The sequence below is a fragment of the Nyctereutes procyonoides genome, unplaced genomic scaffold (genome assembly GCF_905146905.1).
Source record: "Nyctereutes procyonoides isolate TBG_1078 unplaced genomic scaffold, NYPRO_anot_genome, whole genome shotgun sequence".
Taxonomy (NCBI): domain Eukaryota; kingdom Metazoa; phylum Chordata; class Mammalia; order Carnivora; family Canidae; genus Nyctereutes; species Nyctereutes procyonoides.
This window is the reverse complement of record NW_026575048.1, coordinates 11212770-11238979: the sequence shown is the minus strand read 5'-3', so window position 1 is coordinate 11238979 and position 26210 is coordinate 11212770. Positions and strand designations below refer to the sequence as shown.

Sequence of the window (26210 nt, the reverse complement as noted above, 5' to 3'; positions counted from 1 at the left end):
AATGAGCAAAACGAATTTTTATATTATTACTGTTGCTGCTTTTTGGGTAAAGGATGTTGTTGTGGAAAGAACAGAGGCTTTTTGGAATCCTGTTTCCCTGAGAAATCCTATCTCCCTGAGTAAATAGAAATAATCAGAGGACTATTTCTATAAGATCCCATTCCCTTCCTGCATCTGCCTCTGTACTCTGTTACCTTTTCTCTCATTTTCACAGGTGAACTGTCTTTGTACCAGCTAAAGCCAACCCATCTGTTTGTCCACTAGATCTGACACTCTTGCTTCCTGAAGGATATTTTTCCTACATCATGAATCTTGCTGTTGATTAGATTTCTCAGCATACCACATGCTTTTACTTTTCCATCATAAATAATATTTTGTTTCATTTGGTTTCAGGGAATTTAGACCCCACTAAATCCTGCTACCACCTTCATTTATTTTTCCCTTCTTCAGCATGTTTAAGAGCCGTTTACACTTACTCTTTCTTCTTTTGAATTTGAATTCACTTGCATGGGGATTTACCTCTGTCATTTCACCTAAACTATCTTGTTGGTTATCAGTGCCCTCCAGTATTTTACTAGTTCATCATTTTTATGGGTATTCTTTAATTCCCACTAATTGGTTTTCCAAAAATTAGTTTATTTTCCTTTTTCCCTTTCTGTTTTCTTCCCTTTAAAATAGTGTTATTGCTACTTTGACAAAACAAGTAATATTTGCACATTAGTTTCTACCCTCATCCTCACTTATCTTTAGTATTCGATGTTTCTCTTTCAGAATGGTGTTAGTTCTTTTGTTAAAATGTTCCCAGTCATCTTTGGGTTGGATGAAACTATCTTCTAGTAGGTGTGGTTTGTTTTTGTGTAAGATTTTATTTTTAAGTAATCTCTACACCCACTGTGGGGCTTGAAGGCACCACCCCCACTGAGATCAAGAGCTGCATGCTCTACTGGCTGAGCCAGCCAGGCACCTCTCTTTTAGTAGATGTTTTAAGAAGTGCTCATAGGTGAAGAGCTCCTTAAATTCTTGTATGTTCAAAATTGTTTTCCAATAGCTGGGTATTTGAAGGAAAATATATCTGGATATAAAATCCTTAGTTTACCATTACTTTCATTGAACTTAAAGCCACTATATTATTTTTTTGCTTTGTGGAATTTGAAAATTCTCGCTTATTTTCCCTACAAAGAGAAACATGGAAATAACATACAAATGTTATTTGGCCATTTTGCTTAGAGACCTGGAGGATTTTCGTTATCTGTGAAGTTTAATAGTTTTCCTAGGATATTTCTTGGAGTTGATGTTTTGGGTTAATTTTCTCAGGTACCCTCGTGGGCTCTGTCAGTGTATAAATTCAAATCTTTCCTATTTCTGGCAAGTTTCCTTGGACTATAATTTTGACAAAGATTTTAGATAGATCTCAGATCCCTTTGCTACCTTTCCTCATCTGTTCTTCCTTTTTATTTTTATTTTTACAGTCTGCTTTTGCTTACCTCTAGGCCTTGTAGTGGGTGTCATGGGGACATGGGAGTTAGCAGGAACAGTGGAAATGACACCTGGGATATGGTGATTTTTTAAAATCTTTCTACTTAAAGTTATTGTGAAGTTTGGATTATTTTCTGTCTTCAAGTTAAACTGAAGGCAAGGTTTTCATGGAGATTTATACCCCTTCCTTTTTTTTTTCCCCCTGAATAATCTCTATACCCACCATGGGGCTTGAGCTCACAACCTTGGGATCAAGAGTTGTATGCTCTACTGACTGAGCCAGTCAGCCACCTTGTATTTCTTTCTTCTTGTTCTTTTTTTGTTAGAGGAAATATTGGGAGATATGGAGCTAGGCTATCACTAATGGCTTTAGCTACTCAGAAGTTCTGCTGGAAAATTTGTAACCTCAACAAAATAGTACTCTTCTTTGCCTTTTTCTCTTAAGGAAAAGTTCATATAATATATGAATATTATTCATGAATATGAATATATCAGCCATTAACCATTTTAAAGCATATACTTCAATTGCATTGAGTATATTCACAGTGTTGTACAACCATCACTATGATCTAGTTCCAGGACATTTTCATCATCCCAGAAGGAAACCTCATACCATACCATACCTGTTAAGTTGTCACTCCCTGTTCCTTCTCCCTCCACCTCCAGGCAGCCACTAATCTGCCTTCTGTTTCTGTGGATTTATCTATTGTTTCATATAAATGGAATCCTATAATATGTGGTCTTTTGTATCTGATTTCTTTCATTTAGCATAATATTTTTAAGGTTTATCAAAGTTGTAGCATGGATCAGTGCTTCTTTCTCTTTTATGACTGCACAGTGTTCCATTGTGTGGATATGCTAGATTTTGTTCATTTTTTGTCAATGGTCATTTGGGTTGTTTCCATATAATACTATTGCTGTGAATGAACATTTGTGTACAAGTATTTGTTTGAATACCTGTTTTCAGTTCTTTAGATATATACTTAGGATGGAATGGCTGGTCAAATGGTGATTTTATGTTTAAACTTTTTGAGGAACAATCACACTTTTCTATTTATTTATTTATTTATTTATTTATTTATTCATTCATTCATTCATTCATTCATTCATTCATTTATTTATTTATTTATGATAGTCACAGAGAGAGAAAGAGAGAGAGGCAGAGACATAGGCAGAGGGAGAAGCAGGCTCCATGCACTGGGAGCCCGATGTGGGATTCGATCCCGGGTCTCCAGGATCGCGCCCTGGGCCAAAGGCAGGCGCCAAACCGCTGCGCCACCCAGGGATCCCCAATCACACTTTTCCATAGCAGCTGTACCATTTTACATTTACTCAGCAATGTACTAAATTCTCTACATCTTTAACAGTACTTGTTTTACATTTCTTAAATTATCCCCTTCTCTTTCTCTTGCTTTTATAAATGTATCTTTTAGATCTAAAGACAAAAATAGTCTTGTGTTATATTATTTCAAATACTGATTTCTAAATGTTGATTTTTTTTTCCTGGTATTTTTCAAGTATGGGATCAATTTCTTAATGAATGAAATTTCTATTGGAAATTTTGACTTTTCCATAATGATGAAAGGATAAAATGATAACCTGGGGAACCTCATTTGAGAAGAGCTTGAGTGGCTTCTGATTTGCATAGATTGTAGTAGACTTGTTACGTGTGTATTTAAAAAGCATTTGATTATCGGTATATGTTGTTAGATTTACCATTTGGATCTTTTTTTTCCTTATTCAGGAAAAAGTAGTCTCATCAGGATCTCTGACCCCTATTGATGATTTTCTCAACTATTTCTTAAAATAGTAGGTTTGCTATAGTTTTGATTTCATGATAAAAGGATTTTTACTGTAAGAAAGCATTCCATTAATTTTTCTTTGTATTATATGTATTTATTTTGTAGGTACCAAAGACATTGGGATTATTAAGGATGTTAAGCGTCAAGTTTTATAGTCGCCCGGGACAAGAGCAGGTAACTCACCTAACCTTGTGCTTATGAGATATTTTCACCAGAGTACCTTTTAAAGGACAGTGGAATGAACCTTGAATGTTATATATCTTCATCTGGAAGTGTTCTTAATTATACACTCATAGGTGGGTGTATATATAAGTAAAAATTCATGTAGCTATTCACTGAAATTTGTGTGTTTTACTATATACTGTTATCTTAAGAAAGAAAATTTAAAAAGTAAACAATGAACCTAATCTTCTTGAGTCTGGGAATACAAGCCAGGGAAGTCTCCTGGATCATTATATGTCTGAAATTTATTTTCTCTTACTTGTGAATTTTGTATCCTTGTCCATAATAATCCTTTTTGGTTTGTTTGAAAATAGAAAAACAGTCTGAGATTCTTGAAGCTCCCAGAAGAAATAAGCCATGTTGATTCTGGGCTTCAGTTACCCTTGTTACACTGTTTTCCTCGGTAAGAGATGAATGGATCCACGCAAGGATGTTTGTCAGTTTCATCCTGGTGTGAGTGAGACACAGACGCTCAGGAGCTGTCTCTGCGGAAGATGGTTCTATTCACTCTCTCTCTGTCTTGTTCTCACAAGAGTCTTGGTTCACATGGAGACACCAGATCATAGCCTTCCTGTTTAGGGGAGAATCAAACAACCTCATTTTCCTTTTTCTTCAATTTCTTTACTGACCCAAGGGAAATATAGGAAATACTGAAATTGTAAGAAATAAGATGAGCATTTTGTTGCCATATTTGTATTTAATATATTTAAAGTTTTGAGTTCAAGTTCGTTCTCTGCCTTTGACTTCAACTAAATCATGTATTCTGGATTGGTCTGGCATTCTGTCTGTAGAAGCGAGTGGTATCACTGTTCATGCCTGGAAAGTCACTCTCATGTTGAATCCCTGTATGTTTATAGTATTTTTCAGTTAGCATTCTCTTCAGTCAGTTCATGGAGTTTGTTTTCATTTTGCAGAGGAAAAAACATATGGAAGATCAAGCAACTTGGTCTCTGCCATGCACTCGCTCCTTTCTAATTTACTATGTTGCCTTTGTTGGTCTGTTACCATTTTAGTGCACAAGAGGGTTATTTTGCTTTTTCTCCCTGCATCCTTTCCCATTCTCCTTAATACTAAGTTACTGTTTTTTTTTTCCAAATTCTTATTTAACTTCTAGTTAGTTAACATACAATGCAATGTTGGTTTCACGAGTAGAATATACTCCTAAGTTACTATCTTTAGCAAATTTTAAATGACTCACCTTAAAAAAATATTTTGTTGACTATTATAAAGCAATGTCATCTCAGTGTTTATTCATTTTTTCTCAATCAGCAAACACTCCCTTTTGAGTCCAGGTATCAGATTAGAGCTGAGAATAAACATGAATAAAATGCATCGTACTTCCTCAAGGAGCCCTCAGTGTAGTGGGGAGATGGTTAAGCAGTTATGAAACAACACAGTATTACATATTTTTTAACCCATTCTATAAGGTAAAATGAAGTACCATTGAGGCGCAGAAGAGGGAGCATTTCATTCTGGAGGGGATACTTGATTTGGAAGTCAAAGTTGCTCCCACAGAAAGAGGAACACCAGACATTTCCAGGCTGGCAGGAGCATATGCAGTCATGGAAGTGTCAGAGAGCTTTGCTGGAACTCTCCAGTTTGCTGAGCTCCAGGATCCAAAGATACCTGTTTCTTGTATTTCATGTTTATTTTGCTTGGACCAGTATATTGTAGTATACTCACTGCAAGAATTATTTGGGGATTGCTTTTCATACTTCTTTATACCCTGTGTAGTTAGCAGATAACTGTGTTTGCTCATGGATTTGGGATATGAATAGGCAAATATAACTGTTTCAATCAGTACAGATTGTACTGATTGTCTATTCTTGCCTCCACTGTGGTTGGTTGACTAACCATAAGCCATGGTTTTACTTCTGCACCCTCTATTCTCCTCCATTGATCTTTGTGTCTATTTTTCTGCCAGTACCATACGGCTTGGATTACTGTAGCCTTGGATTACTGTAGCTTTGTGTTATATCTTGAAATCTGGGATTGTAACACTTTCGTTTTTTTCTTTGTCTCTGTGTTTCTGCTTCTCTCTCTCTCTCTCCCTCTCTTTCTGTGTGTGTCTCTAATAAATAAATAAAATCTTTTTAAAAGAAAAAGAAAAAACTAAGAGAAAGAGACGCAGAGACACAGGCAGAGGGAGAAGAAGGCCCCATGCAGGGAGCCTGATGTAGGACTTGATCCCGGGTCTCCAGGATCACGCCCTGGGCTGAAGGCGGTGCTAAACTGCTAGGCCACGGGGCTGCTGCCCTAGTTTTTTTCTTTCTCAAGATCACTTCAGTTATTTGGGGTCTTTTGTGTTCCATGCAATTTTAGGATTATTCTAGTTCTGTGAAAAATGCTGTTGGTATTTTTGATAGGATTGTGTTAAATTTGTAGATTGCTTTGGGTAGTGTGGACATTTTCATAATATTGGTTTTCCCAACTCATGGACACGGGATAGCTTTCCATCTGTTTGTGTCATCTTCTGTTTTTTTCCATCAATGTTTAATAATTTTCAGGGTACTGGTCTTTTACCTCCTTGGTTAAGTTTATTCCTAGGCTTTTTGTTTGTTTGTTTGTTTTTTGGTACAGTTGTAAATGGGATTGTTATTTTTTCTTGGTGCTGCTTCATTAGTACATAGAAATGCAACAGAGTTCTGCATATTTTGTATCTTGTGACTTTACTGAATTCATTTATCAGTTCTAGTAGTTTTTGTGGAGTCTTTGGGTTTTCTTTTTTTTTTAATTTTTATTTATTTATGGTAGTCACAGAGAGAGAGAGAGAGAGAGAGAGAGAGAGAGAGAGAGGGAGAGGCAGAGACATAGGCAGAGGGAGAAGCAGGCTCCATGCACCGGGAGCCCGACGTGGGATTCGATCCCAGGTCTCCAGGATCGCGCCCTGGGCCAAAGGCAGGCACTAAACCGCTGCGCCACCCAGGGATCCCGAGTCTTTGGGTTTTCTATACATACTGTCATGTCTTCTGCAAATAATAAAAATTTTACTTCTTTTATACCAATTTGTCTTTTATTTCTTGTCTGATTGCTAGGGGTAGGACTTCCAATACTATGTTGAATAAAAGTGGTAAGAGTCTGTCTTTTTCTTGTTCCTGATCTTGGAAAGTTTTTCACCATTGACTATGATGTTAGTTGTGGGTTTTTCATGTATGACCTTTATATGATTCCAAATAACCAACTATTGGTTGTCTGGCATATATTATCTTTCAAAGAGTATATTGATAATAAAAGCTACATATGTTCTTTTATAAGAAAGTCCCCCCCCCCCCCCAGAGGCTTTCTCTTTCCTACATACTTTTGCAGTGTTGCCACCTGTTTGCTGCACCCTGGTTTGTTAATTGTGCTTTTGAGGATGATTGATTTTTGTGTGTGTGTGTGTGGGGGGGGGGTGGTCCAGACTTTAAACCACAGAAAATCTTCTGAACTTCTTGAAGACAGAGATTTATGTTTTGCTCACTGCTGGCTCCCCAGAGTGTAAAATGGTGCCTGACATGTAATTATTATATTATTGAATATATTTATTCAATAAATAATTGTTGAATGTTGGAAGAGTAGGGCTTACAAATTCACCTTTAAGGCTATGTGGTAATTTGGAACATTTTGAAGTATGCATTATAGTTCTTCAGTACTTTAATTTTAATATAGTTTGTACATTTGAAAAGTGTAATGAAATAGGAAATCACTCATTTTTAATTGTTCTTATGTAGATGATACACAGTGGAAGAAAGTTAGCCAATTTAAACTAATCTCAGTACAAAGATCTGATATTTAACATTTAAAAGAATTACTCTCTTAGAAAGGACAGTTAAAAGTTTTATTGCAGTGTTTGAGACCAGGCACAATTCCACTCTAAATATTGCTGCCAGTGGTAGAAGGCTTTAATTAGTGTTTTTAATTAACAAAAGATCAAATGGATATTTGAGCTGGTGGTTTAATAAATGAGAAATAGAGGTGAAAATTAAAATCCTGTTCATATTATTAATTTCTTTTTTTTCATATTATTAATTTCAATAGTATTAGTATCACATTGCTACACAGATTCAGTGAGGTAAGAGGAAAGTACCTTTGGAAAAATTTTGAGCAAAAATTTGATACAAGGGGGTACATAGAATTGATAATACGGTCCCTTAAAAGGGCCATAGATGAGCTTCTGGTGGAAGAATACTATCTATTGTGTAAATGATCTTTGTCAGCCAACTTACTCTGCCCCATGTTGCCTACTCAGTGATAATAACTTACCAAGTAATTATTTACCGACACTGCCTTTTTGGTGGATACTCATGGAATAGATGTTAGCAAGTGATAGTCATCATTTTCTTTCTTGTTTTGTTTGCTTCAAACAATTGTAAGATACAATTGTGAGATATTTATTGAAGTAAAAATTGTAAGATATTTTAAGTGTACAATGTGAATGGATTTTCCCCCATCGAATTCACACATCCATTAACTCACATATTTACCTTTTTCTTGTGTGCATAAGAATGTTGAAGTCCTACTGTCTTAGCAAGTTTCAGTTATATAATGCAGGCGTTATCATGTTACCCATTGAATCTTCAGAACTTCATCTTCTAACTGAAAGTTTTTAGCCTTTTACCAACATCTTCTTACTTCCTCCCTTCCCCTAATCTCTGATAGACAACTAGTTTCCTACTATCTGTTTTTAGGGGTAGGGGTTTGATTTTTTAAAAAGATTTTATATATATATGTGTGTATATATATATATACACACATACATATATATATAAAATTTTATATATATATAAAATACTTATATATATAAAATTATGTATTACACATATATATGTAATATCATGCAATATTGGTCTTTCTGTGTTTGGTGTATTTCACTGAGCATAATGCCCTCTAGGTTCATCGATATTGTCACAAATGACAGGATTTCCTTCTTTTTTAAGGCCGAGTGATACGTGTGTGTGTGTGTGTGTGTGTCCACATTCTCACCAGTGTTTGTTCTCTTTTCTTTTTGATGATAGCCATCCTAATATGTGTGAGGTGGTACCTAATTGTGCTTTTGATGTGCCTTTCCCTGATGATTAGTTGAGCACCTTTTCATGTACCTGTTGGCCATTTTTATGTCTTTTTTGGAAAAAAATGTCTATTCAGATGTTTTGTTCATTTTTAAGTTGGGTTATTTGGGTTTTTTTGCTATTGTTAATGGAGTCCCTTGTATATTTTGGATATTAACTTTTTATCAGTTATGTAGTTTGTAAATATTTTCTCCCATTTCATTGTTGTCTTTTCATTTTGTTAATGGTTTCCTTTGCTGTGCTGATGTTTTTAGTTTGATGTAGTCCTGCTTGTTTATTTTTGCTTTTTTTGACTTTGCTCTTGATATCCTAATCCAAAAAATCATTGCTAAGACCAGTCAAGGAGCTTATCCCTTGTTTTCTTATAGGAGTTTTAGGGTTTCAAGTCTTATGCTCAAGACTTTCATCCAATTAGAGTAAATGGTGTACATTAGGGATTCAATACCTATGTGGTTTTCCAATACCATTGAAAGAGTATGCTTTCCCCACTGTGTATTGTTGACTCCTTTGTTGTGAATTAGTTGACTGTCTATGCATGGGTTTATTTCTGGGCCCTCTGTTCTAGTCCATTGATCTTTGTGCCTGTTTTTATACCAATACAGTATTATTTTGATTACTATAGCTTTGTAACAATAGTTTGAAATCAAAGTATGATACCTACAGTTTTGTTCTTTCTTAAGTTTGCTTTGGCATCTTTGGAGACTTAGGGTCTTTTGTGGTAAGGTACAAATTTTAGGATTATTCTATTTCTATGGAAAATACCATTTGAATTTTGGTAGAGATTGCATTGAACCTATAGGTCACTTTGGACATAATGGACATTTTAACAGTATTCTTTCAGTCCATGAACATGGAATATCTTTCCATTTATTTGTGTTCAATTTATTTGACCAATGTTTTATGACTTTTCTTGTACAGATCTCTCACCTTCTTGGTTACGTTTATTCCTAAGTATTTTATTTTTTTGGATGCTAGTATAACTGCGATTGTTAATTTCTTTTTTATAATAGTGCACTGTTAGTGTATAGGAATGCAAGTGGTTTTTGTATGTTGATTTTTGTATCCTAAAGCTTTACTGAAATTGTTTATTCCTGCAGTTTTCCAGTGGAGTCTTTAGGATTTTCTATATATAATATCATGTCATCTGTAAAGAAACAGTTTTACTTCTTCCTTTCCAGTTCATGTGCTTTCTATTTATTTTCTTGCCTAATTGCTCTGGCTAGGATTTGCAGTACTATGTTGAATAAAATTGGCAAGAGTGGGCTTTCTTGTCTTGTTCTTGCTCTCAGAGAAAAAGCTTTCCACTTTTCACTGCCAAGTTATATATTCTTGACATTCCAGCTGTTGTAATGATTGAAATGAACATGACATTCATATTTGAGGAATCTGAAAGAAATTCAGACACATTTTAACCAAAGTAAAAATTACGGCTAAATTTTATTGCGTTTTGAGCTATTTAATTAAAAAAGAAGACGAGAGAAGGATTATTCACTTATGCTGAGAAATCTTAATAAAGTATGAGGAATTACAGTTCGAAGGTTTGAGGTTTACTTTTATTGTGATGTGCAGTTGATTGAAAAACCATTTCCTCTTATTTCTGAGCACACACTCTGAAATTCTCTCCCTGGCCAACGAAAAATCATTCAGACTTCTAAATACTGCAGACTCTCTTCACAGAATTTAGCCTAGATTTTCTAACTGTGGCTTTAGGTCTTGTGTAACAGTTACTGTCAGGATAATAAATTATTCCCTGAGCCATAAATACTCTGTATGCTATATACACTCAGAAATGTTTCTACAGATAAGAGTTTTTATTTCATGAGGAAAACACCGTGTTTCTGAAGTAACATAGGTGACTTGTCTATTATGAGTGGCTATAATTCAGTTGCTACTGATAACCGTATCTTCTCACAGTGCACATATATGAAAGTTAAACAGATAACTTGGGACTTGAAAGAAATGTATACTTAACATATACATCTCATTGTCTGGGATCTGCTTTGAAAAACTCCAGGGGAAAAAAATTCCCCAGAATATTGTAGTGATTCCAGGAGACTTGGTGAAACAAATGTGGAATGTTGATATTTCTTTATAAGCTGGTTGTTGGGTCCATGGGTATTCATTGTACTATAATTTCTACTTTGGTGTGTCTGTAAGTGGAGATTTCTACAACAAAGTGCTTTAGAAAAAGGAACGGTAAGTTTGCAGTGTAGATATCATAGTGTCAAATAAAACTAAGGGGATTTAAGAACCCACCAGGTTAAAAGCAAGTGGTAATATTTTAGTTAATCTATTTACTGCTTAGTATCTAGAAAGAAAAGAAGGAAGGTAAAGGGAGAGGAGGATTAAAACAAAATAATTAAAACAAAAATTTTCATTCAGTGTTTTCTTTCTTTTTTTTTTTTTAATTTTTTTTTTTTTTTTATTTATTTATGATAGTCACACACAGAGAGAGAGAGAAGCAGAGACACAGGCAGAGGGAGAAGCAGGCTCCATGCACCGGAAGCCCGACGTGGGATTCGATCCCGGGTCTCCAGAATCACGCCCTGGGCCAAAGGCAGGCGCTAAACCGCTGCGCCACCCAGGGATCCCTCATTCAGTGTTTTCTAGTTCACAGTGCTATTAAATTCTTCACATTACACTTTTTTTTCTTTTTTGTTAAAGAGATTCATAAACTTCCTATTTACTTTCTTTCAGAAGACTTTTAGGGGAGTTGGTTAATGAAGCATTTATAAAACCTGGGAGTTACCATACAGATCATTCATGACTAATTATGTAGGTGAGGAAAACAGTAAAGTATACTTGACCATGATTTCTCCCAGGGAGCATTTCTGTGGCTCCTGGAAAGGCCACGGTCCAAGGGAGGGCAGTGATGCCTGTGTAGTGGAAGTGACGTGGGTTGGCATTGAAGGCATCTAGTTCAGGTTCTGTGGTCTACACTTGAATGGTCTTCAGCAAGTGTCTTAACCCTTGGGATCTTGTTTCTTTCCCTATGAACTTTAAATGATGGGATGAGAGTTGTTGGAGGTGATGGAAATATATGCTTGTGAGGTTCACCTTATGCCAAACCGTGGAGCCTGTTGACCAGAGTTGTGACTAGAAGATGTCAGGCTCTTCTGCTTGTGACCTCCTCTCCATCATAAAGGAGGGGATGGGGGAATATTTAACATTGTGTTGGAAGTGCTTTTGCGTTTATTGCTTTTCTTTCTCTGGCTTTTGTATTTTAATCTTTCTTACATTTAATTCTGGCATTCTGGGGTAGACATGTTATATCCCGTTAAAGTGATTTTAGTCCTTAGTGAGGAAATTAGAGGATGCTAATCTTTTCATCTATCTACTCATCCAGAAGTGTTTCTCACTTTCTGAAATCATGCTGTTTGTTTTTGATAGCTAATAATGCCTTAGTCATTGTAGACATTGAGGACTTAAACTCTTGTGTCTGTAGAGACCTGGTAGATAATGTGTTGAAGTGAGCCAGGTATAATTTCTGTTTTTTCAGTGTAGTGATATTTAATTTTCAGGTCTGTAGTTGACACCTGGCCTTAATCTTGGGGCTGTAACCAAGAATGATTGGGGCTTTGGCTAACTGGAAAGCTTATCACCATTTTAAGGGTGCATATGCTATGCAGTCCCACCTGATTATTGCCATTGTGGGGGGGTCTGTGTTGCCAGATTTTCTATATGTTAAGGACAAATACGGGTGTAGGCAGGCAGGAGACATTTCTGCTTGTATGGTTTCTCTTGTGGTAACTGAGCAACCTGGTATTCTCATTAGGAAAGGACTGAGAGATTGTTTGGATGAGTAGGACTCTGTGCACTCTGAGGTTGGCCATGAAAAATCCATATACTACAGAGTTTCTTTGCTGTAGCAACAGTTAGATTACTCAGATTTACCAGGAAATCTGGAAAGTAAACACTCTTAGCAGTCCTTAAATTAAGGAATGCATTTTCCCCTTTGCCTTCTTCTGTTCCTGCCACTGGTGGACCTTCTTTTCTGCCAATTTTCTCTTCCTCCTTTCCTTTTCCTTTTGTCCACATAGCATGAATTTGTGGCCTCTCTGTGAAAGAACCTTTTAGGCATTGTGTACTTACAGAATCTTGTGAAAATGACCCAAAATTCAGGAAATTCACAATCTGATCAGTATCAACACATAAGTGTTAATGAGAACTCATGGTAATTGATGTGATATAAAGGAGTATTTTTATAATGCTCACATACTTGAGTTTTCAGTTTTATGTTAATTATAACACTATAAAATAGATTTAAAAAATTTCTTAAGGCTAAGTGTCCTGTTTCTGTTTGCTGGATGGAGCACATTTATAGTGTTATGAAGTTGTTGGAACCCTTAATTATGAGAGATGGTTTATGACATGATCCCTCCTGAAGAGTGTTTTTAAATTCTGGAAGTTACTTCTATTCAGCTAGAAGTTCCTTGATCTGACATTAATGTAATATAATTATTGTATAGGATGGAATCTTTAAGATGAGCCTTTCTCCAGATGGGACCCTCCTTGCTGCCATTCACTTCTCAGGGAAACTAAGCATCTGGGCCATTCCATCTCTGAAGCAGCAAGGGGAATGGAATCAAAATGAGCAGGTATGTCTCTTGATTATTATTATTCTAAGAATGATTCTCACTTAAGGGTGAGTACTGACAATACTGATTTCATTTGGTTGATATTTTAATGTAGCACACAGCTGTTATTTATTCTTACCACGCCAAAGCTGTAGTTAAAATTAGATTATTATCAATATAATAGGATAAATTAAGAACAGAGTAGCACTGTGTACTGACTTTAATTTGTAGGGCAATATAGTCTATATGCTGAGTGTAATCTGTCCCCCAACCTCTTCTCTTTTCTCCTTTTCTCATTATAAAAATATAGAACGGAGTTATTAATTTTGTAGCAACAAGCAACTAATATGATGAAGGATTCAGAATACTAAAGAATGCTTTAGAATACTAAATTCTTCCCACATCTTGCAATGCTTATATAATATTGGGCTTGTTTAAGGCTTCAAGGGAGTTCTCTTTTTCTCACTCAAAAGGTAGACAGTGAAGATACAGTCTGTTAATTTTTTAGTGTCTTGAAATGACACTCTTAAGAATGAACAGGTTCAGTTGTTTAACAACAGATTCAGTATCTGTTATAATTTAAAATACTGATGGGCAAATAAGGATTGCCCATAAATGATGTGTATTGTGATAGAGTGAAGATTTAAGGAAAAATTTTCTCAGTTATATACAACTTACATTCTTGATCTTTTATTCCTCTAATGACTGTTCAACATTTCAGCACATAACAGTCATACTTCCTCATATCTTTTTTCTAAAGGAATATCTTCTCATCAACTTTGGTGGATGATTTTGTGATTCCAAGATTGGAGTCTGAATGGATTGATGTCTTTTCTCAGAATTCTTTTTATTTTCATTTCACTGGTTAAACTGAGCTATTAAAAGAATTTTGAGAAGCAAAGAACATTTCATTATTCCCAGAATAGCAGAGGGAAAGAGAAACTGGCTCTTCATTTTCTTATGCTTTTCACAGACTTAAATTTGTTTTCGCTGTTCTTCAAGTTTTTTGTTTTTATACACAAGTTTGGGAAGGTTTTTTTTCCCCCTTAGTTCCTACTCACCTTGAATTTAATTTGGTCCCCACATCTCTGCCACACTTTCTCATTAGATCTAGATGTGTTCTAAACAGAAGAGGCACTCTTCAGTCGTCAACCTCAGTAGCTAAGTAAAAGGAACATTCTTTCTCTCTTTTTTTGGAATTTATAGCTAACTTGATTTATATCTTCCCTCCAGAAGTGGAGTGGATCAACTCTACAACCACATATAGTTATGTGTTATACATAAATGATCCAAATGGTACCATGTAATTGTTGTGGTTATTGACATAGAGTGATAAATTCATCATTTGGGAAGACCCTTTTCTATTTATATATGTGAAATTTTACGTTTGGGCAATTTTTTTCTCTTAAATTTACTAATTGCATTATTTCATTCATCTAATAGAAATACTGATGAAGTTCGAGGAACACTTAATATTTCATTTAGTTAGTATTCTAGAATGGCATACATGTGTAGTGCAAAGGGTATTTAGTATTTAGACAAAATTCATTAGTATGCTTTTCCATTTACTGAATTTCTAGATACCCTTCTTTACCTGCAAGGATAAATTGCATTTATTATAGTCCTTATTGGCATGCACTCAACTTTTTAACTGGTTAGACATTATTTTGTCATTAGTTGCCAATCAATATCATTATACTTACCTAAATAGCTCATTAATGTTATTCATTAGATTTTTGTAATTATTCTATTAAAAGAGTTAAAAAATTGTTTAAAAAATTTGAATTACTAAATATAAATATCTCAGTAGTTTGGAAAATGCCATCAGAAAAATAATGGAGTGGGTCAGTCGGTTAAGCCTATGACTCTTGATTTTGGCTCAGGTCATGATTTCAAGTCATGGGATCGAGCCCCAAGTCTTGCTCTGTGCTCAGTGTGGAGTCTGCTTGTGACTCTCCCTCTCCCTCGGCCCCTCCCTCCCTCTGAAATAAGTAAATAAGAGAGAAAGAGGTTTATGGTGGGTACAGTGAATTCGTGCCAGAAGTTGGTCTCCTGTGTTGTCCTAGGGAGGCTCTTTTGAATAAAAGTATCTTGAGAGTTTAGAAGGGCAGTTCATCAGGAATTGCTGAGGAGGGATGAGCTTCCATCTTGCCATTTGTGGTTCTAGTTTAGCATCCCCCAAACAGTGTATAGAGACCATCTGCTGATGCAGCTTGATCCTCAAGGTAGTTATATCTTTTATTACAAACTGACCAGTTTTTAGGGGCAATATATCTGTGTTTTTAGATTGGGTTGCTATAAATTCCCTTGGATGCTTGAACAAACTAGAGAAAGATAGCTTTGAGGGCTCACAAAAGTGAAAACCATGGACTGGTTGCCATTACCTTGGACATTTTGCAGATGATAGATTCCTTTGCTGAGGGAACAGTGGCTTAGTGAGAATTACTGGACCTAATCTTACCTTCATTGCTATTTCTACTGCTGCTTAGCATGCTACCTCCTTCCAGAGTTTATCCATCCTGGGCTGGTGGCTGCCAACCCCTCTCTTTTCTTGCTGTAGCTCAGTACATGAGAAGACTCTTGCTGAATAGAATAGGTTTTGTGCTCTGAGACCTCTGCTCATTTTAGTCTGAAAAGAAATTTTATCCAAGGCTGATAGCACATAAAGAATTTAGTTTCATCTGATCTTTTCCTTAAGATTCTAAGGTTATGGTCAAAATGCAAACTGATTTGTTTACTTGTCATCTCCTCCCATCTGATCATTATGCTGCTTCACACTTGCTTCCTGAACTTTTCCTCTCCCTGCTTTTGTCCAGCCCTTTCTACTATTCTTTCTGAAACTTTATTCCATCATAAACTCCTATGAGTCTTCATCATTTTCACAGAAAGAGCCCTCTGGTTTCTTTTGATATACTCATTTCAGGCTTATGTAGCTCAGTGAGATCACGGTTCATGTAGACAGTATTCTTGTAGCTTTTGCAAAATTTGCTATAGTAATAACCTCAGGTATTATTTATTGAACACTTATTTTGTCCCAGGGTTACCTAGCAAGTAAGCAGTAGAGTTGGGATTTGGTTTCATCTCTCTCTGAGTCAGAGGTATATGCTCTTTCCATGACTCTGTGGGAAAATAAATACATTTTTAAAAAAGGTGGGAAAAACATATATATTAGGTTTTTTAAAATTAGGCTTTATTTACTTATATCTTTAATAGAATAGAGAGAAATCCCTTTTCTCGGTGAATGTAACTCAGATTTCTTCAGCCTTCTCAGATGTGTTGAACTCTTGAGCCCCAGTTAGTGTGTAACGCCAAGAACTGGAGTAAATAATTGACAAAGCTTCTCACTGGGAAACCCTTGCATTTACAATAGATGTATACAGTATCTATGATGTACTGGGAAATTATGTGAGGATGGTAACTCTTTGTTCAGCAAAAAGAGTTTGAACAACTCTACTCTGCTTGAGTTTTTCTGCTTGAGTTTTTGACCTGTGTCCTAGGAGTTTGTCACATTGGATTGGCCATTTTGGGTTTGGATGTCCCTTTATGAAGGGAGTCATTGAAATTTAGTGTAGTATGGTAAGTGCTATAAACCTTGTATGTAACAATTCTATAAAGAGGAAGCTGTTAACTATACTTATAATAATAATCATAAAATAATAGAGTACAAGTATTTACTGAATCTTTACCAAGTTCTAGAGTAGAAAATGCAGTAAGTCCTAGTGCTTGCCCTTAAGATGTTTATAATCTTGCAAGGGAAATTATAAACAAATTAGTAAAGGAACATGTTAATATTATAAAGAGCTAAGCTCAAAGGAAGGACGCACAATCCAGTTGGTGGAGTTGGGGGGAAAGATCTTTGGGAGTAAGTAGCACTTGTGTAGTAAGGCTTGGCTATCCACCCGGAGTGATTGTGACTATTTCAATTACTTCATTATAGTCTGAGTAAGTGAGAAACATTTTCATATTTTAATAGATGGGAATAGTACTAAAAGAAGTAAACTTGTATCACTGCTCTTAGAATCAAGGTTCTGGTTGGCCTCAGGTGCTCTGACCTCATAGGTTAAGCCTTTCTTTCGGAGTATCTTCTGTAGCTCTTATGTTGAGAGATGCTGACTTTTGTCTGCGCCAGTTATGCACTAGTAATATACTAATGGAAAAAAAGGGAGAGAGTCCACGCAGTTCATGTGAATGGTACCTCCAGAGTTGGGCAGGCCATTGGGCAGAGACCTTGGAAATGTGAAATTATAAATAAGTCGTTTACCGAATATATTGGTGTCATTTTATGTACTCCTGGCTGACTGAGAAACAGTGCTCCTTTCTCATTCGTCCAGCAATAGTCAAGGGACCTTGGGTTGGCCAGGCAGGACAGGGCTCTGCCTCTCCTTATGGCTGTTCTAGAAAATGGCCAAAGCAATGAGTTTGAAATAGATTATATGGTAATATATAGTGTATCATTTTAGCTAAAACATTGCCTGAGAAGAAACTGATGTTACTATTGCCTATACAACCTTAGCCTCTTTTATCAAATTGTGAATGCAGCTCATCTGAGGCCTTCTTCTTGTAATTTGCTACTTTATTAGTTTTTCATAATATGCTTTGTGTGATTATTTTCTCTTTAAAATCTAATGATTAAAGATAGTTGTGGAAATGCCTATTCTGATTTATGTCTATCCAGTTTTGAGTTGATTAAATACTTCAACTTTCATTGTCAATATGAAAATCCATCTGGCTAGAAATCTGTGAGTATTAAGTTTTGTTCATGTCTGGAATATAGTAAAATTGCTAAAGTGATTTTCATTTCAAACATTTCCCATATGTTATGTTTATATATTTCCATCTCATTTTTGGCCTTAATTTTTGTCTGAAGAAGTTTTTTTATTTTTCTATTTGTACTTGCTTAGATGAAATAGAAAAGATAAGTTTCATTTCTCACACAGTTTTATTTGCTCTTTGACACAATAGTAGGTATTGAACAAATTTTGTTAAATGGATCAATCAGTGAAGGATAAGTGGGAAGATGACCGTTAATGTGATTAATCTTGATATAATCCACAGCTTGATATAATTCACTCAACTGTGAGCTTCTGGAGAATAGACACTGACTATACATTTCTTCCATGGGGTCTAACATAGAGCTTGGCATATTAAATACTAATAAGTGTTAGTGGAATGAAAAAAACATTTGACAGTTTGCTTTTATAAGCGGTTAGAGGCAGGGTCTTTGTTATATTTAGCTTCTAGCTGTTAAAAAGAAGCAACAAATAAATTCCTAAATCTGAAGAAAACATTACTGTCACCATGAGAGCCTTTCTATACAAAATCTATCTAAGTATATTCTTAGGACATTCTCCTCTGAGCTACTGCTACACCATGAAGTGGGGGCACTTGAGGCTGTTTTTCAGACACAAAGCGCATGTTGTACAAAGCAGAGTGACATGGAGGTTGCTTCTCAGAATATATCAACATGGTACCAGGAGTGAGTACCCCTGGTGTGCTTTCACAGGGGGCATGGGTTCTTGGTGATCCTGCTCTCAAAGCACCAGCTACAGAGTGTAGATCAGATGTCCTAAAGCATGGCCAGATCACGGGTCCCCTCCTAGATAGAGTTATTAGGGTGGTAAGTCTGTCGCAATTTGAATAGTGTAAGGGAAGCAGTGGGAATATTAGCTTTGGAGGGGGGCAGGAGGTACCTCTTAATCTCCTTTATGTATTTTGCCCATTTATCCCCACCCCCACAACTACCAGTTTATTCTCTATATTTGAGTCGGTTTATATATTCTTCCTTTGTTTTGGGCTTTAGATTTCACATATAAATGAAATTGTACAATATTTGTCTTTCTTTGTCTGACTTGCTCCATTTAGCATAATACCCTCTAGGTCCATGCATGTTGCCACGCAAATGACAAGGTCTCATTCTTTTGTATGGCTGAGTAATATTCCGTCCATTATGTGTATAAACCACATCTTTTTTTTTTTTATCTCCTGTATCAGTGGACACTGGATTACTCTATATCTTGGCTGTGGTAAATAATGTTGCAGTGAACATAGGGATTCATATATTGCTTAAAATTAATGTTTTTCTTTTCTTTCTTTGCTTTCTTTCATTTTCTGGTAAATAGTAGTGGAATTACTGGATCCTGTGATATTTCTAGTTTTAATTTTTTTGAGGAAACTTCATACTGTTTCCTACAGTGTTTGCACCAATTTACATTCCCACCAACAGTGCATGAGGATTTCTTTTTCTCCATGTCCTCATCAACACTAGTTATTTCTTGTTTCTTTTTTTTAGCCGTACTAGCTGGTATGAGGTGATATCTCATTGTAGTGTTGATTTGCATTTCCCTGATGATCGGTGATGTTGAGCATCTTTTTATGTGTCTGTTGGCCATCTTTTTGTTGTCTTTGGAAAAGTGTCTATTCATGTTCTCTGCCCATTTTTAAATTAGACTATTTATTTTTTTTGGTGTTGAGTTGTGTAAGCTCTTTATGTATTTTAGATACTAACTTCTTGGTGGATAAGCCATTTGCAAATAACTTCTCCCATTCACTAGGTTGCCTTTGTTGTGTGAAAAGCTTTTTATTTTGGTATAGTCTCAGTAGTTTCTTTTGCTTCTGTTTCCCTTGCCTAGGGAGACCAATCCAGAGATAGTTTGAATCCTATGAAGGGAAGCAGTGGGAATGTCAGCTTTGAGAGTGGTGAGGCATAAGCTGTCAGGTTGCTGGCAGACCACTTCTGCCTGAAGCAGATCATTTCATCAAACTTGCACATATTGTGAAGTTTAACATTTAGTTCACGTATCTAGAGTGAATCTGCTAGGTGCACTGCAAAGGTGATAGCATATGAATAGTTAGGTGTATATCCAGAAGAATTTGAAACAGGTACTCAAACAAATACATTTACATACATGTTCTGAGCAGTACTTTTCACAACAGCCACAAGTGGAAAAAACTCAAAGGTCCATTAAAGCAAGGCTGGATAAATCAGTTACAGTAAATACCTACAATAGAATATTATTCAGACATAAAAATTAACAAAGTATTGCTACATGTTAAAGTGTGGATGTACCTTGAAAACATTATGCTACTGGAAAGAAGCCAAGACACTCTTGTGTCCTACAATTTATGTGTCATAGGAATTCATTGATGTGAAACATCTGGAACAGGTAAATCCATTTGAGGCAGAAAGCGGATTGGTAGCACCTGGGACTTGGGGGGCGGAGGGAGTGGGAAGTAACTGTCTACTGGATAAGTGGTTTTATTCTGGATTGATAGAAATGCTTGGGAACTAAATGGAAGTGACAACACTATGAACATACTAAATGCCACTGAATGTACATTTTAAAATGGTTAATTTACATTATGTGCATTTTAGCTCAAAAACAACAACAACAAAATGACCTTGTGAAATCCCATTTTCTCCAGAACCCTAAGACAAGCAAAAATACAGATCATTAGAACTGATATCCTGTACTTTAAACTGACCTACTGTTTTTTTTTTTTAGATTTATTTATTTATTTTAGAGAGACAGAGAGAGCATGAGTGGAGGGAGGAGCAGAGGGATAGAATCCCAAGCAAACTCCCCACTGAGCAGGGAGCACAATGTGGGTCTTGATCCCACGGCCCATGAGATCATGACCTGACCCGAAACCAATAGTCAGATGCTTAACCAACCGAGGCACCCAGGTGCCTTTTCCTTTTTCCTGAATAAATTTAGTACTTTTTTAGCCTATGTACTTTTGTTCATGTTGTGTTCTCTGAGTGAAAGGTCTTCTTCCACGGATGTTCTGTGTCCAGAATTTATCCAAGTCTTATGGCACCAAGTGTAGCACTTTCTCTATACCTCTTTAACCCCCTTTGTATTTCTCAAGCCCCTGTTCAAAATGATCTCTTCATCTTTTGATACCCCTGATGGTTTTTTAATCTATACCTCCTTTGGGGTAGTTATCAAATTTGAACTTGAGTTATAGTAAATTGTTTCTGTTTCTTAGCTCTCTGCCTGCTTGAGTTGTGAAACCTACAATATCTGATTTCTTTTCCCTCACACACAGTGTAAGTGGACAGCATTCATTGACAGAAGAAACCACACTTTTTAGAGGGTGTAGGAATACTAGTACTAGGTCAACTAATTTCCCTGTAGCTTAGGCATTATAATTAGAGTGCAGCGACTTAAAAGATTAATTCATTCCCTTATTTAGCATTTAGCTACTATGACAGGTGAGCACAGTGATGGGTCTGGGAATATGAGGATGTTACTGACACAGCTGTGGATGCAAAAGAACATATCTTCACCTTGTGTTTAGAATTGAATTCGGAAGAGACACCCATTATTGAAGCAATCTGCATGGAACGGTCTAGTCCCAAAGTATCTGGAGGCTGACCCCCGTAGACTAGCACTGCTTGTTCATGGTGGACCTTCTCATCATTGAATTTTTTTTTAAAGATTTTATTTATGTATTCATGAGAGACAGAGAGAGAGAGGCAGAGAGAGGCAGAGACACAGGCAGAGGGAGAAGCAGGCTCCATGCAGGAAGACCGACGTGGGACTCCATCCCGGTCTCCAGGATCACACCCCAGGCTACAGGTGGTGCCAAACCGCTGCGCCACTGGGGCTACCCTCATCATTGACTTTGATGAAGACAACCCCACCTTGAATTCTCAAAGTACTCATGCCAGTGAGAGGATTTCTGTTGAAATTTGAAGATTTCTTGTTAAATTTCATTGTGATCTATATGTACTTAAATTTACCTAAGGCCGAACTATTACTGTTGTTGCTTTTGGGATTTAAAGCTTTACTCCCCTACTCCACTTGTGTACTCCAGAATGTGAGTACAGAGGCACACATGTCACCATATAAATAAATGGTAGTGTGCATGTGGTGTTGTGGGAGCATGTATAGCCGATAATTCAGAGGGACTGGATATATCCAAAGTGTCCTGTAAATGATCGAATAAGATTTCAATTTAGTTACTTTCAGTAATATATATCTTCTGGTATTCTAAGTCTTTGAAGGTTAATTATCTTTTTTATGATAAAGTAAACAGGACAATCTATTCTTTTTGTTATATAAATAGGCTTTTATTGTAACTTTTTGGATAAACTTTAAAGAATTATATCTTCTGATTGATTTATCCTAGTTATGGAGATCAGGAAGTTCTTTTAAGCCATGGAAAGAAGGATTAATTTTAATATCCTAAAGGGTTAGTCCCTGAGCAAATTGTTAATAAAACATATATGCTAGTTCTGTTACACTAGATGTAAAAGTACATTTTGACTATAGCATTATTTTTTTTAGGCTTAAAATTTCAGATAAATAGCCAAATGATTTTTTGCTGGCCTTTGCTTATACTGTTAAAATTCTGAAGATGAAATAATTAACAATGAGGCAAGAGGGTATCTGGCAGTGCCTTAATCTCAATTGTTTTTTGATATTTGAGATTCTAGAAGGTGGGCATGACATTATGTTCCGTGGAATTAGAATATGAATGGATCAAGTTTGAGGATTGCATGGTTATATTTTTTTTACTTAGTAAGTTTTTAGTCATAGGAAGTTAGAAGACAAGGAGGAGTTAGAAGGAAGGAGATGATGTAGGGGTTGAGATTCTGGTTTCAGAGTTAGGGTGCCCAAGGCCTGGAGGGGTTACTCATCCCTTAGTAAGTTGTAGGAGTAGGACTTGCATCCAGGCCTGTGTTTATTTACAACAGCAGAGCTGTTCTCCCAGAATGTAAGTGCATGTGTGTGAGAGAGTTGGTGCAGAACTATTGGCATATCCTGCTCTCATTTGTATTAACATTGCATGCTCGCTATTTTGCTGTTTTTTTTTTTTAAAGACAAGCACACTTTATTTTTTTATTTTAATTTTATTTATGATAGTCACAGAGAGAGAGAGAGAGAGAGAAAGAGAGAGAGAGAGAGGCAGAGACACAGGTAGAGGGAGAAGCAGGCTCCATGCACCGGGAGCCCGACATGGGATTTCGATCCCGGGTCTCCAGGACCAAAGGCAGGCGCCAAACCGCTGCGCCACCCAGGGATTCCTATTTTGCTGTTCTTAAGCATGCTGTTTTCCTCATTAAATTGAGCCACAGTAGTTGCATGTGCACATTTTAAGTGTAAGAACAAGATTATCCAGAGGAATAGATTTCTGCCAGGTATAATATAATGAAGAGGTTGAAGGATAGCATCATTTCCCTATTTTGTTACTTTAGAAAATCCATAGTTCTTGATGATGTTCTTATGATTTTCTTACATTCTTGACTCAAGAAGTTCTGTGCATATTTTTTCTATTTAGCCAGGGTATGATGACCTTAATCCTGATTGGAGACTCTCTATTGAGAAGAGAAAAAAAATCAAAGGTGAGTTGTATGAAATAGGATAATTAAAACCTTAAGAGACTACTATTATATAATAAAAGTGCTCTTTAGATGATATATCTAGGGAATGAATAAAAACCTTTTTTACTGTCCAAGGTTCTTTGGTTGAGGCTCTGTAAAGTTAGACTGACACAAGACAGATTAACAGGAGAAAAATGAACAGAAGTTTCTAGCGTGTACGTCGAACTTACACATGGGGAGTACTGAGAAATGAGTTAACAAGGGTTGGAAATTGGTTTTATTTATACAGCATCTTGGCAAAGGAACAATACAATTACTAAGAGAAGTGACAAGATAAAGAAAAAGGACTTAGAGTTACTTAAATTTCTTTGTCTTAAAATATTTATGTCAAAGTGGCATATTTTGAGGTAGTGGTCATGATCACCTTCACAAATTTAAGAGGAAATCAGCTTTGAAAACTATTATAGGTCTTTCTTCAACTTTTACTAAGATTATAATTCTCTCATATTGTTTGAAAGGGGATGTGTGAGCATTTTCTAAAACCTTTTATAACCTTTATGATACGTATGCATTGTACACATCACTTACTCTGTTGACAGTGGTGACATGTGTCTGTATATCCTTCATTTTTTGAGTGGAAAGACCAAAAACTATGTACTCCTGCATCTTTAGAGTTTTGGACTTTGATAAATTGTTGGCACTCAGACGTTTATTAAATAAATTACCATTTTGTAAAAATTTGGGTGATGACTTACAATTTATTTTTTCTACTTAACATGTTTAGGGCCCAAATATGGTTTTTAAATTGATCATTGGATTAAATGTGTTGTATTTAATCCACATTGGCTGATGGATTTGTGTTGATTCCCTTTTCCCCATTAGATAGAGAGTCCTTTTACCCACTGATAGATGTAAATTGGTGGGCAGCCAATGCAGTGACTTTGGCTCGCTGCTCTGGTGCTTTGACGGTTTCTTCGGTGAAAACGTTGAAGAATTTACTGGGAAAATCCTGTGAGTGGTTCGAACCATCACCTCAAGTCACTGCTACCCATGATGGAGGATTTTTGAGTTTGGAGGTAAGGCTTTTCCTTTTGGAGCAGCTGATGTGTTGGAAAGTAAACATGCATTTCACCAAAAATCTAAACACCTGATTCTAATGTAAATTTAATTTATTTAATTTCTTTTTAGTGATATGTGTCCATTTACTTATCTTTATTGAAGTACAGTTAAACATTTGATTTTTTTATAGTGTAGCTATTCCATTATCTACTCTTGTCCTTAAAAACAAAGACTTGGGATTGAATCAGAGATTGAGTACAGTATAAGAAAGATCTATTTAGTCAATTAAAAAACTTGCATTGTAGAAAACTGAAGAAAATTGAGTCATTTTGTTCTTTGTGAAGCATTTTATCTTCACTGACATGATAGTTTTTTTTTCTTTTTCTTAGATTAGACATCTTAAAATGTTAAAGGTATTTCTACTTAAATAGGGTCTTCAACAAACTATTTCCGAAGTTTGAGAACTTAAAAAATTCTGGTTCTTTTAGTAAAGAAAGCTTGTTTGTCTCCTGTCAAAAGACTTAAAAAAGAGGCTAGTAATTTAAAGTTACATTTTGGTCATTAAAAATTCTTATTCTAAGTATTTCAAGTGCAGATTCACAAGTATTTTTTACCTTAGAGTTTGTTACTGAGTCTACAGATGTTATTTAAAAAGAAAACCATGGCTTAAAATTGAAGCCAACTCTGTTAAGTGTGGGAATGAAAGTTATCTTTAACAGTCAGGCTTTCAGACTCAGAAGTTTGTGAAGCTGTTAGGCATTTTTTTAAGGGAGGATAGGCGGGAGAGCTATTGTCAGTAAAGCAAATAAATACCTTCATGTTTGTTTTCTAAGTAGATGAAAAAATCAAATTTCTCTATAGCAGGTACAAAAATATCAAAAGTGAAGAAATTAGCATTCTTTTTATTTTCCTGCAGTAATTGCCAGACATATATTTGGGAGATCATATTAATGAGCCATTATGAAAACAAGCTTTAGTTTTGGAGATTTGGAGCAGTGGATATTTCTGGAGCTGTTGATGTCTATACTTTTTGTTGTTGAGTTCCTTTGAAGTCTGTTCTCTGTCTTCATCATTGTAGCTCATGTCATGCATCAAACCAGAGTAGAATTAAAAATATTTTTCTCATTGACTCTAAAGCTTGTCTGCAGTTCCTCACTACTGATTTAACATTTCCTTTTTCAATTTAGTGTGAGATTAAACTTGCCCCCAAACGATCTCGTTTGGAGACTAGGGGTGGAGATGAAGATGAAGGGGAAGAGGATTCTGATTCTGATCAGGAAGTGTCTGCCAAGGCTCGCTACTTCGGCTACATAAAACAGGGTCTGTACCTGGTGACGGAAATGGAGCGATTTGCACCTCCACGCAAACGCCCACGAACCATTACTAAAAACTACCGCCTTGTGAGTTTGCGCTCCACGACTCCAGAGGAGCTTTATCAGAGGAAGGTGAGGGAGCATCCTATCAGCATCGAAGTTCACAAGCATCCATATTTTATTTCAATGAGAAAAAACTAATTTTTTTAAATACACAAATTTAAAGAGGGATTGCCCTATCATTGACATGTTAAGAAGTATCACTATTACAGTTTTTGAAAATAGTGCTGGCTTTTGTGCCTGAGGAATCAAAATAAAAACAATGGATGGTTGATGAGTTCACTTAGACTGTCCTCTTGTGACTTAGCCAGGTTTCTTGCCCT

General features: G+C 36.0%; 1 protein-coding gene across 1 annotated transcript in view; it reads left to right on the top strand.

Annotated features, from left to right (window-relative positions):
• Positions 1 to 26210, top strand: part of NBAS (NBAS subunit of NRZ tethering complex) — a 322484-nt gene that overhangs the window by 58885 nt on the left and 237389 nt on the right. The window contains exons 11-15 of the mRNA XM_055327484.1: positions 3384 to 3452; positions 13018 to 13146; positions 23413 to 23476; positions 24338 to 24531; positions 25702 to 25959. Coding sequence (XP_055183459.1) covers positions 3384 to 3452; positions 13018 to 13146; positions 23413 to 23476; positions 24338 to 24531; positions 25702 to 25959 — 714 coding nt within the window. The remainder of the gene's footprint in view (positions 1 to 3383; positions 3453 to 13017; positions 13147 to 23412; positions 23477 to 24337; positions 24532 to 25701; positions 25960 to 26210) is intronic.